General features: G+C 34.7%; 1 protein-coding gene and 1 long non-coding RNA gene across 3 annotated transcripts in view; one reads left to right on the top strand and one right to left on the bottom strand.

Moving 5' to 3' along the window:
- Positions 1-15,386, bottom strand: part of LOC140063622 (transformation/transcription domain-associated protein-like) — a 111,102-nt gene that overhangs the window by 75,095 nt on the left and 20,621 nt on the right. For both annotated transcript variants that reach the window (XM_072110044.1, XM_072110045.1), the window contains 13 exons: positions 14,798-15,002; positions 13,281-13,372; positions 12,551-12,954; positions 12,336-12,413; positions 11,814-11,941; positions 11,221-11,410; positions 10,990-11,084; positions 7,086-7,251; positions 2,132-2,298; positions 1,428-1,517; positions 1,113-1,223; positions 914-1,003; positions 303-454 (listed from right to left, as the gene is read on the bottom strand). In XM_072110044.1, coding sequence (XP_071966145.1) covers positions 303-454; positions 914-1,003; positions 1,113-1,223; positions 1,428-1,517; positions 2,132-2,298; positions 7,086-7,251; positions 10,990-11,084; positions 11,221-11,410; positions 11,814-11,941; positions 12,336-12,413; positions 12,551-12,954; positions 13,281-13,372; positions 14,798-15,002 — 1,968 coding nt within the window. The remainder of the gene's footprint in view (positions 1-302; positions 455-913; positions 1,004-1,112; positions 1,224-1,427; positions 1,518-2,131; positions 2,299-7,085; positions 7,252-10,989; positions 11,085-11,220; positions 11,411-11,813; positions 11,942-12,335; positions 12,414-12,550; positions 12,955-13,280; positions 13,373-14,797; positions 15,003-15,386) is intronic.
- LOC140063623 (uncharacterized) lies at positions 7,281-14,848 on the top strand. Its single transcript, XR_011847645.1, has 3 exons — positions 7,281-7,635; positions 13,554-13,621; positions 14,818-14,848. It is a non-coding gene; the product is annotated as an uncharacterized lncRNA (long non-coding RNA).

Raw genomic sequence — 15,386 nt, 5'->3', positions numbered from 1 at the left:
CCCAATGGCCGTTGAAATAGAATATTGTAATGGCAGCAGTATTTTTTGGTAATTTACCAGGTTATCTTAAAATTTCATTTTTTTCTCAAAATACTATACATTTTGTTTGTATTTGATTGTCTTAAATTGATACATCTAAATAACATGTGTGAATTTCTTGAAAATCGAAAATCCATTTCAGGTCCATTTTAAATGCTGGTGTATTTTAATATTCTCTTTAAAAAATATGGGTTTTTGCTATGGAAATTACTGTGTAGAATATAATTATTAATAACAGCTTAAATTAAAATATAGTTACTTACGCAGTATGAGACAAAAGCTGTTGAACTATCTGCCTATTATCATCTAACATAATCATTGAGACGAGAAAATGGCGTACAACTTCCCAGGCTTGTTTACGATAGAAGGCGTCGGTGGTTGGTGACTTTAAGGCATCTAGGGCAGCCTCAATTATCTAGAAAAGAAGGGATAAATATTAGTATTATTATCTGAATATAGTCTTAAAACGTGCTCTGGCATTGAATATTATTGATGCTTGGATTTCCTGATGTGGAACCTATGGTAGGAAATAATATTGTAACTAGTATTGAGCTGTCAAAATAAGAAATCAATGTTTACACTACTATACACCATCAGACCACTGGACATTTTGGAGACTGGTCTAGAAAATATTAGTTACTGAGATTCCACATTACAAAATGATACAAGACAAGATACTTAATGTAGGCATACATACTTAGTCCTCTTAAGTATGACTTTACTTAAATAAAGTCTGGGTCGATAGCCTAGTCTGACTAAGTGATACTGTACGTCATAGAGGTTTACATTCAATACCTCAAACTAAATTGTGTTCTTCTTTTGTTAAAAATATCCAACTTTGATAGTAGTTTACGTGGATAATTTGAAATTTTACCTTTGAAACTTTTAAATATATAGGAATCTTATGATCTTGAAAATAAATACTAATACAAGGTCCATCTGAATCTTCACTCCTATAATTCAGCTGAAAAAATAAATAATCAAAAAAATTAACGAGAAAGAATTTTCAGCCATCATGTTTACATGGTAATATTTTGTGGGGACACATTAAAAAACAATTTAAACATACAAACCTTCTGTGGTTCTTTGAGCATCTTGCGGTTGCCACCTCCAAATTTACCAAGCACCCTGAATGCAACCTGTGCTATACTGTCTGTGCGATTCCTAAGTGTTCGCCAAATGGCCTGCAATAGTAAGTAGTGTATTCATCATTTATTATTCAGCACTTATGGAAATGCAAATTATCAATACATCATCTCGAGTAAATGTTATAAACGCTGGGAAATTACATGCGAAATGTTCTATGGATGCTACTGCAGTTTCTGTTGCGTCCTACAATCAAGGTTTATAAAAGAAACTAAAAACTGAGTTTTTTTAGTAGCACTTACTTGCATTAACTCCGCTCTAACTGGTTGAATGTGTTCATATAAAAAGTCTGGTTGAAGATTGTCAACACATAGCTCTAATGTACGTAAACCCTGAAAACAGATTATTATTATTATTATTATTATTACTTGTATAGCGCACATTTATACAACATTTAATTATAATCAGCGACTCTTCACATCAATCGGTATCATAACATTGTTTGAAATATAGTGCCTTTAAATGTTTTTTAAACTGATTATAGTGTTTAGATCCAAAGAAACAGTGAAAATGATAACAATGGCATTATTTGAGCCTTCTTCCAGCAGACAGGTTGTGTAATCATAATTTAATGCTTACTTTTTTTTAAATAAAATTGTATTAAATATATCTAATTTTTTTCTATATAGGCCTACTCTTTTAAATAATTTATGCCGTAATTTTTTTTTTATTGTATGTTTCTTGTTGTAAATTTGAATTTGCTTTGATATTTAAAATCTCGTCTTTTGTAACTTTAATCACATATATTTTAGTTGATTGCAATAAAGCTTAATTGAATTTAGTTTTCAAAAATGAATTGCCACATAATGCATTGTGATGCTTATTCAAATATCTTTATAACTGCCAGCACTCTTCTAAACATTTACGGTACTTTTTAATTTTAGAAACTGGTTATGTCCGACAACAGTTTTATAGTGTGATTTAAATCAAGTTACACATCTCTTACCTGGCTTACAAGTGTCTGCGACCCATTCAATGCTGACACTAAAGGATCCATTAACATGGGAAGGTACGGCAATAAGGAACTCAATCGAACCGGCACGGTTAAACAAAGCTCTACAAACAGGTCCTTCATGTGTTGTTTGTGTAAACCACTTTGCAGCTGGTTCAAACCTAAAAAAAGAAAAACCAAAACCTTGTTACATAGAATAGTTGTTTCGAAGTCTCAAAACAAACGTAGGCCCCAACTATAATAACCTGAATTGACTGGTCAACAAACACATAAAATAAACGCATCACCACAATAATTGTTTGGTGTCGCCGAAGCTTCCATTTATTTGTTGTATTGGCTACACCCAGCACGAAGCTCAATTGTCGACTGCCACGCACAACAACATGTGCAATGTTTATATATAGCTAATTTGCATAAAGGTGTAACAAAGAACAATACAGTATGCTCTATTGCACACTGATGTATTCACCTTCTGAACATTCTCCCCTTCATTCATTCTCAATCTTTTTCATATTATTTTTCATTTTATCCTTAATAACTTAATACAATTACTACTTCAATTACTTAATACAATACTACATACTTAAATAACACCACAATACAATCCATCGTCATTGTTGTTTCAGTCACTTTTTTTTTCTTTTTACAATAATTTTTATTTCTTATTAACAATCTACAATAACATTTCCAATTCATTTTATGTACAATTTATTTAATTATTTCAATTTAATTTAACATTTAATTATTTTAATTTCTATGGAATTGCGCTTTAACATTTAAACATAACATACAACATACTATTCTGATAACATACTCCGATATAACAAGCTTAATTAACTTGGTAGCATTTCTAAATGACAAATCTTTGTAATAATTCTTAAGAATGTACCATTTTCAGTTTTAATCTTAACAACCCGAACATGTTTGTCCGATCCGGGAAAAACTTCAAGCACTCTACCTAACGGCCATTGTCCTCTTACATTAAATCGATCTTTTACAATAACAATATCATTAACTTTAAGGTCAGGTTTACAGTATTTCCATTTTTTCCTTTGATTCAATGTAGGTAGCCATTCTTTTACCCATCTATTCCAAAAATGTTTCATAAGTTCTTGTACTCTACGCCATCGCTTTCTAAGATTAAATTTACTATTGTCTATTACCTCTTCACAAGCAAATCTCCCACCCATTTGACCATGTAAGAAGTGATTTGGCGTCAAAGAAACAGCGTCGTTTACTGAGACTGTTTGGTACGTCAGAGGTCTAGAATTAAGTATACCTTCTGCGCCAACGATAGCGGTAATTAACTCCTCATCCGAAATATCAGCCTTGCTTAATATTGCATACATTGCTTTTTTTGCGGATTTAATTAAGCTTTCATGTGCGCCTCTAAACCGCATCAAAACGTCAAATAATTTTTTTAGAATCTTTGGCCCAGGGCTTATTGCGTCATTTAAACTAAAACCCTTGAATTTAGCTGCAGCATCGTATACTATACGAACTTTGGTAGTTTTCCTGTCCATTTTTACGACAGGAAAATGTGGTAAGAACCATTGTTGTGTAGGCGTTTACTCATTATAGTCTACTTTCCTTATATATCCTTTGTCTAGATGTGCGTCAATAACTTTCTTGTATGCCTGCCCTAGCTCATGGTTATTTAAAAGTTTCTTCTCTACATTTTCGAGTCTCTGTTTTGCAGACCTAAAATTATTTAAAGGCAATTGACATTTATTCTCGTTCCAGAGAATTCTAACTTTATACCTAGTATTTTCAATGTTTTTGGTCATAGACTCGTTCACGATATTATTAACCCTATGCTCTTCTTTAGTGTACAAGGGCACATTTTGGATTCCAACTATTTCCATTTCCCAAAATTTTCTTAATATACTATTGGTGTTCTCATTCAACCATGAAAAGAATGATATGTATGAACATGAAACGATGTGTTCTTATTGTGCCTATGTGCTTTAGTTGTTAACCCTACGCATGTCCAACCTAATGGTGTAAGTCTAGCAATGGGCTCCCCCGGTCTTCCCCATCTTTCTTCTAATACTCTATGAAAGTCTACGTTATCAGTCCCTATCAACATATCAACATGATTTCTATTTCTGTCAACTTCTGGAAATTCAATATCTTTTAATTGTTCCCAATCCTTTCCAATTCTATTCCAGGGTTTTGGCTTTAAATTACCAGTCACATTATCAGTCATCAATGCATTAAGTTTATATTTAATACTTTTATTATTTATTGGCGATATTTCAAATTTAACATTTTGTGTACTAAACGTTGTCGTTTTCCCATTTAAGGTTCCCACCGTTACCTCTTCAATAGGGCCACTTAGTCCCAGTTCATTACATACTTCACTATTTTTTGTATGTTTGGGAACTCCCATAATCTAATAAAACATTTATCTGTAACTGTTTTTTACCATTTGTTGCCACTACTGGCATTCTAAGAGACACATTGTTGTCTTGAATCATATAATTATCCTCTAATTTTGATCTACCTTTTGGACTATCTGTGCTACTAGCACTCTCATCTACCCTAGCTTTACCAAAAAAAGATCCCCCTTTATTTGAGTTATCCCTATCACTACTTGACCAGCCTTCCCTGGGTTTATCCCTATCACTGCTACTTGACCCACCTTCCCTGGGTTTATCCCTATCACTGCTACTTGACCCACCTTCCCTGGGTTTATCCCTATCACTGCTACTTGACCCACCTTCCCTGGGTTTATCCCTATCACTGCTACTTGACCCACCTTCCCTGGGTTTATCCCTGTCACTGCTACTTGACCCACCTTCCCTGGGTTTATCGCTATCACTGCTACTTGACCCACCTTCCCTGGGTTTATCCCTATCACTGCTACTTGACCCACCTTCCCTGGGTTTATCCCTATCACTGCTACTTGACCAACCTTCCCTGGGTTTATCCCTATCACTGTTACTTGACCCACCTTCCCTGGGTTTATCGCTATCGTTGCTTTCAGATACGGTATACATACTTTTAGTTTTGTGTAACAACCTATTATGGTCACTTCTATAACCTTCTATATTGCATACCATTTGTTTATTACAATCTTTTGTCATATGATTTCCCAGGCATTTAAAACATAACCTACACCTTTTTGCCAGTTCCCAACGTTCCTTAACTAGGAGACCCTTAAATTTCTGACACTTCCATAACCTATGTGCCTCATTACAGCAAGCACAGCTTTTAACAGTTTCATACTAACGTTAGACTTAGGTTGTGCCTCCGGGGCATTACAATGATACGTTTTGTGCCTACCGCCTTGGACACCCCTAGCATTTTCATATTCAAGATGTCTACCAAACATAGTGCTTGCTATTTTTGTCTGCTGTTCTACAAATTTAAGGAGATCGTTAAACGTTGGCTCGTTCTTTTCTAATATCTCATGCGCCTTATTCACCCATTTAATTTGCAATGGTTTGGGAAGTAATGATTGGACCTTTGAAATATTAGAGGTACTGTTAAGATCACATGTATACCCAATCTGATTTAACGTCAACTCGCATTGTTTCATATCCCCGACTAAACGCCACAAACTATCCGTGTCGCCTACACGTATTTGTTTCCTTCCCGTAAGTTTATTCATAAGGGAATTTAATACCAAATGCGATTGACCAAATTGAGTTTTTAATATCTCTAAGGCCTGATCATACCCCTTGTCCCCCAACAATGTACAAGCTTCAATAGATACCCTAGCTTCGCCAGTGCAAAACTGTACGAGATACTGTAACTTAGTTGCATTATCACTGAGTTTGGATGCTATATTAGTTTCAAAATTAGAAATGAAATACCAATACTCTCCAGAATCACCCCCAAACTCTGGTATTGTAGATTTAGGCAATTCAAACAATTTAAGTTCACTAATAGCATTAATACTAGATTTGTCAAAGTTACTTTTAGTGTCCATATTACCCTTAACATCTGAGCGGTCTGGTTTCTTGTCCACGGTTTCGGCATTTTCATTCTTCGTCAGTTCCAACTTCCGTCGGGCACTCTTCACTACTTGCAACAGCTCCACCTGACAATCCTCCATCCATTTTTCGGCGTCCGCAAATTCTTCGTCACTTTCTATTAATGCTACAAATGCTTCATGAATGTCCTCCAGTTCTGCCACCTGTGTCTCGGATTTCTTGAGCAGCTTTGTTATTTCTTCAATGTCTAGATTGTCATCTTCTTGCGACAGCACCTTAATGATATTTAATGTTCTCGTCAAATGACCTTTTTTGTTTCTGCGACTAAGCTTTACTGCAGCCTTCCTTTCCTCCATTACAATGCGTTTTCAAACAGTCTTCGTGTATAACACAAATTCCAATATTCCACTTGTTTTGTTTTATTAACCTCGCTCTGCTACCATTTTTGTTTCGAAGTCTCAAAACAAACATAGGCCCCAACTATAATAAACTGAATTGACTGGTCGACAAACACATAAAATAAACGCATCACCACAATAATTGTTTGGCGTCGCCGAAGCTTCCATTTATTTGTTGTATTGGCTACACCCAGCACGAAGCTCAATTGTCGACTGCCACGCACAACATCATGTGCAATGTTTATATATAGCTAATTTGCATAAAGGTGTAACAAAGAACAATACAGTATGCTCTATTGCACACTGATGTATTCACCTTCTGAACATTAGTCCTTCTTCAATCTTCACCTATTTCTAACATATTTGTAAACATCCATTATTTGTATAATAATTAATGTTTTGTAATTTGTATTTTCATTGTATTTAATGGGAAAAATATTTCAATCGTTGACAGCAAGACTAATATTTGACAGAGATGAAAGATTGACTGTTCTACTTCGGGTTTTCAACTTGAGTACAAAAGGAAATCTTTGATTTTATGAAATAATTATCCCCATTCAACACATAAACATTTATTTTTGTATAATATATATTTAATGATTACAGTACCTTGTAAGAGGTTTGGTAGTAGAGGTAGAAACTCCTGATAAAGTTGATCATGACTGCCACCACCTATTGATCTAAATAGGGCTCTCAATAGTAGAAAGTAATTGTATGGTTCTTTGGCTGTTGTCGCCAACTCCATTGAACGATTGACTATTTTATGAAGATGTGGCTAGAAAAAAAAAATGTAACATTTTCCATTGAATACCTGAGTGGCCGTATTCACCAATCTCACCTAGGCTAAGGGAAATACTTACCCTTAAAATTTAAGAATTCCCTTAACAAAGGGAAACACTTAAGGGGTATTCACAAATGAGTTAAGGGATTCACTTACCTAAGGAAAACACTTAATGTAAGGGTAAAACTTAAGGGTAAAAATAATCATAAATATTCATGAGTTCTCCCATTGTCCAATCACAGAGGATTTAATTCCCCTATGGTCCAATCACTGTCCTCTCTAAAACTAATTTGCATATTTAAAAAAAGAGTAAGGGGTTGGGGGACGGGGAGGATGAAGAGAAAAGTGTATGGACGATGGCAGTCAAAACACAAACAAGTAAATGAATATTAAACCTAGACTAATTTGTATGAGGATCAAGAAAAATAGGTCTAGCCTAGATGCTACTAACAAACCAACATTTTGTGTAGGCCTAAACCTGTCTGTATTGAGGCATATGCATCCTAGGCTGGTTACTGGGCAGACCAACAGGGGGCCTAGCATCTCTACCTAGCCTACTACTTACTAGAATGGGGCTAATTTCTATTACAACGAAATGGGAAGCCATCTTCCACAAAAATAATGGCAATCAAAACAAAACAAATAAATCAATATATAGGCATAGACTAATTTGTATGGGTGGGGATCCAGCAAAAAAAGGTCTAGATGCTACTCAAACCAAACATGAATCCTAGGCTGGTTAGTGGGCAGACCAACAGGGGGCCTAGCATCTCTACCTAGCCTAGACTGGGGCAATCTACAAGTAGGCATAGTACTCGCACATACAGAATCGTCAGCACAACCAAGGTACTGAATAGTTAAGGGAACTTTTAAGGGACCTCTGAGGTCCCTTAAAAGTTAAGGGGAAAATAGACCAAGTTAAGGGGAAAATAGACCAAGTTAAGGGTTTCCCTTAACCTTAAACCCTTTGTGAATACCACTTAAGTGAAACCCTTAATATTTTCTTGATTTAAGGGAAATCCTTAGGATTTAAGGGAAATATCTCACTTAAGTGTGATTGGTGAATACGGCCACAGGTTAACAACTTTATTTGAGTATTGGGTGAAGCCAGAGGTCCCAATATGAAAAAATAAAATGACGAAAATTCTAAACAAATTCATGAGCTTAAGTCTGAAAAAATTAATATCAAGTAATATGCTAAGATTAATAAGTTTGAGGTGAAAGTTGAAAAAATGAGTAAGGATACGAAGGTGACCGATAAAGAGGAGTTACTGCAAGTTATAAATGCTAGGTTTGGAGATGAAAGCGAGATCTTAAAGCAACGGTCTAACATAATGTTATATGAATTGGTTTAATCGGATAGTGAAAATTCTGAAGATAGAAAGCGGCATGACATAAATTTGTTGATTGATATTTTTGTGGGCTTTGATCTCGATACAAGCCTGCGGGCTTATTTTAGAGTTGGGACACGTGGTGCACAATTAGAGGGGAAAATGCATACATGAGACCGATTAAAATTGCTTTTTTCGATGAGCAAACTAAACGTAAGGCATTTGTTATTGCATTAAAGAAAAATATTCTTATAAGCAATGATAGGACTATTAAGAAAAGGGAGGCATGTAGAAAATTTAAAAATGAGCTTGTAGAGAGAACTATGAAAGGAGAGAAGGGGTTAAAAATCAACGGTAATAAGATTGTGAAAAATTTTCGTGCCCCATAGAAAGAACATAAATACTAAAGAAAATAAAAAATTGAGTTCTATTAATGATTAATGATTGCTTCCCATTCCCGAATGTAAATGAACCCACGCGTTATAGAGAGGGAGAGCATCCTAATGTTTTAGATTTGGTTTGGGTAAAAGTGATCACATGTTACTTTGTTTTTCTGTTGAAATCTAATCTAAATTGCGAGTTGAACCCGATGTAAGTAGTTATAAGCATGGGGATTATGATAATATGCGAATTATTCTTAGAAATGTAGAGTGGAACAATATTTTTGTGGCAAAGTCTGGCTTGCAGTCTTGGGAAGTGTTTAATAATATTATTGGCAAAGCAGTTTTCAATGACAAAAATGGGAGCTAAAAATGTTAAACCTATTTGGATGACAAAAGCGATTGAAAAATCTATAAAATCAAAAAATAAAGCTTGGAAGAAATACGTTAAAGCAAAGAGAAAGCGGAAAACATGTACTATTAGTAAATGGGAAAATTTTACGAGAAAAAGAAATGATTCGGTTAATTTAATTAGAAATACTAAGTCGGAGTTTGAAAATTAGATTGCTGCGGAAGCTAAATCTAATGAGAAATCTTTTTGCCGTTTGTTTGTCCAATATTCCCGAGGGTCAAATTATGTACTAAATTAGTAAAGGGCAAATCGGAAATTAGGGATGATAAATCGTGCATTTAAATCTCTAAAGAGGATAGGTTTTCTTAAAATGTTTAAGGCTATGATTCGTCTTATGCTTGAATATTGTAATACAGTTGTAAATCCTATACTTAAGAGAGATCAAGATTTGCTTGAGAAAGTTCAGCAAAGAGCTACTAGGATGATTCCAGGGTTACGTAAATTATATAAGGAACGTTTGAGGCTATTAGATTTACTAACTTCAATTTATAGACGCCATAGAGCTGACATGATTCAAGTTTTCAAAATTATAAATGGTATGGAGTCTGTCTCAAGTGATTTTTTTTTTAAATTAGATGTCGATTTAAGGACCCGTGGACATAGGTATAAATTAAAGTTAAACTTGAGAAGGAATGATCTTTCAGACTAGGTTGTTTCAGCTAGTTCTTTAAATTTGTTTAAAAATAGACTAAATGAGGCTTTGGTAAACCATCCATTAAAGTTCACACCGTTTGTATAATATGACATGATAACCGCGAGGGGCTTATAAGCAATTATGCTTCCCTCTATTTCCCTCTATTCATACGACTATAAAGGATTACAAGTAAACAAGTAAATGTGTGTTTGACCTTTCACGCATCAGTGCACCTCATTAGCATACTTATATCACGATGTTAAATTCTATGTAAACGCTCTTCCTGATTATATAATATCACGATACGAAAGCATGATAAAATCTTATGTGAACATGGTCAAATTTATTCACTAGGCTATACATATTTTTAAGTGATCCGTCACATGATACATTGGTCTATGAAATCACGCCACAACTGTATTACATTGAATATTTTATTATTACATTACTTTAATTTTAATGTATTTACTGAAATTCATGACAAAAATATTTAATATGCATATATAGGTCTAGGATAGTTAGTGAACATGGCTAATGTGAACCTAGCTAGTATCACGATACGAAAGCTCGATAACATTTTATGTGAACGTGCCCATTGATGCATTGTTGCATATGACATTTCAATACAACAATACATGTGCTTGGCTTGGCAGTTGATAGATGGCTGTTAATTCATGAAACAAAGGCCTAATAAATGCTTTTGTTTTACTGGTCATTATAAACAGTGCCAGCAGTTTTAATTGTGAAATAACATGTTTGTTTTGGGAAAATGTTGTTTAATTAAAAAAACACACAGTGGGTTTATCCTAGATTTTGAATCTCCAGATTTTCGGGGGGAATTCCGGGAAGGCGGGGATCTGCATCTGAACTTGGTACCTATGTGAAGCTTGGGTAAATCAAATAATCATATAACATCAAGTTAAGCAGATGGGCATAGCCAAAATGTGTAAACTATTCATTATTTTTTAGCAGTACCTTCAACATCTGTTCATTTTCAGCAGCAAAGAGAGACACTGACCCAAACACAAGCTTGAAGAGTTTTAAATACAAGTTGGAACGTTCCAAATTAGCTAGGAAATAAATAAAATAAAAAAAAAACAACCATCAAGTATTTAAAACAACTGTATACTATCAAGTATATATTTATATATAGGCAACATGACTAAAAAATAAAAATATGACCAGTTCTCAACACATGATACTTACTACCCATTTCTTCCAATCTGTCAAGGAGGTATTCAACTAGAATAGTTGCAAATGTTGCAGATGTGGTGGGATTTGCAAGAAATGCATTGGCAACAATTTGTAAAGGAAAATTTTGGTGGATACGTTCTACAACAAAGTCAATGGTTGTCGTGTAGATTTCCTTGAATGTCAAAGGATGCATCATAGTGAACTGAGAAATAAAATGAATTGGTATTTGTTAAAACATCAGTTTACATGCACTGTCCTAACATTATTCTCTACCCACAAACAATGTCATTGAATTCAAAATTCGACATTGTGGGCCAGCCAAAGCAGTTTTTTTTTAGAGAGTTTACTTCTAGATAAATGATGCATTGTCAATGCTTAGGTGTAATATAAGACTTTGATTTGAAAAAAGAAATTTGGTAATAAACAGACTAGATTTTATTATTGTATGTTCTTTATTATTCAAATTATTGAGTATAATAATTTTGTAATATAAAATTTAGTATTTTATATTTTTGAGTTTGCCTTTGACTTTTGTAATGTTTGTTTTTATAAATACAAGAGTAAATAAAATATAAATATGCTTAATTGTATGCTTAAATACATACCACACCAGCAAAATGTTCTAAAACTTCTTTTTCTTCTTTTAAGCGTACACTTTGGGTGTTAGCTGGTCTTACTACCATCTGTCCTGTTGTTGATACTTGGATTTGATAGATATCAAGTGCTTGTAATGCTATAGTCAAAACAAACATTTCAAAATAGTCTTTGTCTAGAAAAGGGCCATGTCATGTCCAAGTGGTAACCCCTTACTTGTCTCAAAAGTTTCTAAACAATTTCTTTAAGTAATCAAAATTGTGTACACATGGCATACAGATTGCAGTTATTATCTGGAAATACTTGTTTTACCATGTCAGTCACAAATCGGTGCCGACGTTAAGGTTATAGTTTATGGTGCTTCTGCCTTAACCACTGGGCTAGACAATATACAAATGTAATGGACATTCAATAACACATCAAAGACAAAAATGGAACTTGTAGGCCTACACTTTGATGACAAAACTATACTTACTATAGGTAAGATGTTATTGAAAGATTGAGTATTATTGACAATGTATTCAACTACTCACCATATTTTACTAACTTGACAAATACAGCTGTTTCTTTTGGGTGAAACTGTTTATTCTGAGCTGCAAAGCTTGTTTCAGCTGAAAAGAAAAATGTCTTGTGTATACAAAAATCCAAATATTTAAAGAAATCATTTTTATATACATATTATCGACTCTAGTGGTTTCACTAATAGTACACTGAAACTGAAACTTTTTAAATCTTAAGCTAAACCAACCTCCACCAGACTTGCACGAGCTGACGCCCCATGTAATGGTCTTAACTCCACAAATGACCGTTTTTACTAAATTGCGGCAGTCAGTTACTGTGTAATTACTGTGTTGGGCTGAATTTGTAGGCAGGTACGTCTTTGGCTTAACCTCCTCTTTTAATTCCTTCTCTTTCTCTTTGTCACTAACAACCACCTGTGTGCCAGAGACGGTTATACTCGGAGTAGAAGCACCACTAGAACTAGACTGAAATGGGTTAGATTGTGGAAATCCAGGAGTGGCAGGAGCTGGCGTTGCAGGAGTAGCTGGAACGGATGTGCTTGAATCGGTTGTTGTTGTTTGTGAGGATGTGACACCTAGCGATAAGTTGATAGTCTTTTCATTGGTACTGGAATTGGTTCCCTGGTTTCTCCTGAAAACAAGGGAAAAAAGAATTACAAAAAATCAAATGTAACAAGAGGAATCAAATATAAGATCTGGGGCACAGATTATATTAGCCCCCCAAATTAAATCTAACATTATCATCAAAGCATTTCACCAATACTATTCCAATAATTATAATAAATTAGAATAACAGTAACAAAAATTTAATAATAAAGTTTCAAATTTACATTCAAAATGCTACATCAATTTAAGACTAAACTAGATAGAAGTGGGCACGGTAAAATGGCTTTAACTGTTGAATGAGCTGTTTCTAGTATTAAGAAGGCAAGTTTTTGATTTGTTGATTGTACTTACACTTTCTTAAAGATAGGAGGTAGTTGATTCTTGGCAATGGTATGAAATTTAAGCACAAACACTTCCAACATCCTCATCAAGATTTCTCTCCCCTACAAAAAAAAATCAAATCAAAATTAATAATCATAAATCAGCCTATACTGAAAACCATATAACATTTAAAAAAATAAGTACATATTTAAGTTGAATGCTTTGGTCTTTAGAACATATATTGTTCAATGTTTTTCATTAAAATTCAGATTTCAGATCAGATTCATATTTTTTTTTTTTCAGAATCATAAAGTATATCATCAGTTCATTTGGAGCAGCTGACTGTAATACTATATCACTCACTCAACTGTGTAGGTCTTTCAAATCTTTACTAAGGAAAGTAAGAAAGATATGTGTTGGGACAGGAAATAATCAGGAGAGAAAGTCATATGGGCCGCAGCCCACGAAATTCAGAAAAAAGAAGGTCGGCAAAAAATTGCCGACCTTAAATCCGCCAAGGTCGGCAGTCTCTGCAGTTCTAAAAATAGAAAATTCACCAAGGCCTAACCTCTTGCTAACCTAAGGCCTAGCTAGGCCTAGTGTAACACTCTGACCATCAGGTCAACAACCCTTTTTCACTATTTCTCCCTACTCCATCTATTAACATTCCTAGTGGTTTCTTCCTATCCCTAGGTACTCTTTATTCACTCTCCTATAACCCACATCCTTAATCAATTACTGTTTCCTCATCATCATGGAATGTTCCCTTTACTAAATAGTCCCCTCCCAGTACATGCATATTAATTAGGACCGTTCCTTAAAATATGGATGTACTGGTAAGAGGAGAGAAGAGAAGGAAAAGAGCTTGGTAGAATAAAACATTTATAATAGAGAGAAGAAAAGGTATGTAATATAGCCAGAACAGACTGTATTACATTGCATATTTAAATAAAACTGCCACCGTTACACTAGCCTCCCTAGCTAAATGTTATGCAAAAAGAACTAGCAAAATTATCTAAAATATAAAAACCTAACACTAAAATTTACAAGATAAATTCTATTTGATAATTGCTGAACATCGTGGTTCTGGAGCTAGCCGTACACAGAGCATAGCCTGGTTGCTTGCTTGGCATAACAGGGTATTCCCCTACACAGGTCTGTCGCGCAGCGCTGTGCCCAGCCAGCTTGATAGGAAGCATGCAGCTCACACACAACATGATGTAATGGTTGAGTGAATTCAGGGATCATCTTAATTCCATGGTTTGTTAACTAAACACAACATGGTGGTGAATATGCCTGTTAAAATTTCAATGATACGATCCCTTAAAGTACCATGTTGTTGCTAGGAGGCTTGAAAGGAGGGATCTCTAGCCTAGTTTCAAGGTCGGCAATCTCTTGCCGTCCTCTGACAATTTAAGGTCGGCAATAAGGTCGGCAATTGCCGATTGCCGACGTGAAATTCGTGGGCTGGGGCCGTATAGTTCACTTATACACTATCCACTATCATTTAAGATTGTGAAGATATTACCACAAAAAAATATGCTTACATTTCCATGTTCTTGTTCAGACTTGGTCCTTATGCAGTCTACAAGGTTCAATAGCAGTTTGCAAGACATGGTCTGGATACTACATGGCAGAGACTCGTCATGAACATTCTTTGAAAATAGATGTACAGCAAGGGATAGGTGTTGTAAAGGAAGGTGTTGGCGGACATGGTGCACAAGATCAGCCAAAGTGCTGTATGCAAGAGGCCTAGAGAAACAACATTAGTTAGATAAGGTTTAGGAGTGAAATACCTATCCATTGATATTCACAGGATGACAGTATTATCACTAAAATATTACCAATAAAAAAAATATCATAAAATTTATTAAATTAAAAAAATGTTCAATTAACACTCCTTGAAAGGAAAATGGAATAGCCCAAGAGAAACAAAATACTGTACAACAGAATAAACTTAGGCCTACAGTATGTCTTTCTAACTACTATTAGGCATATACTCTAAAAGATTAGCTTATGAAATAATTACTGTAACACACAATTCGACATATAGTATGCTGACAAAGTTACTAAATTGCTTATTCATACTAGATGGTACCGCTCGCTTCGCTCGCGTACCATCTAGGTCGTGCCCAC

The sequence above is a fragment of the Antedon mediterranea genome, chromosome 1, assembly GCF_964355755.1.
Source record: "Antedon mediterranea chromosome 1, ecAntMedi1.1, whole genome shotgun sequence".
Classification (NCBI taxonomy): Eukaryota; Metazoa; Echinodermata; class Crinoidea; order Comatulida; family Antedonidae; genus Antedon; species Antedon mediterranea.
This window is presented reverse-complemented; position numbering and strand designations above follow the sequence as displayed.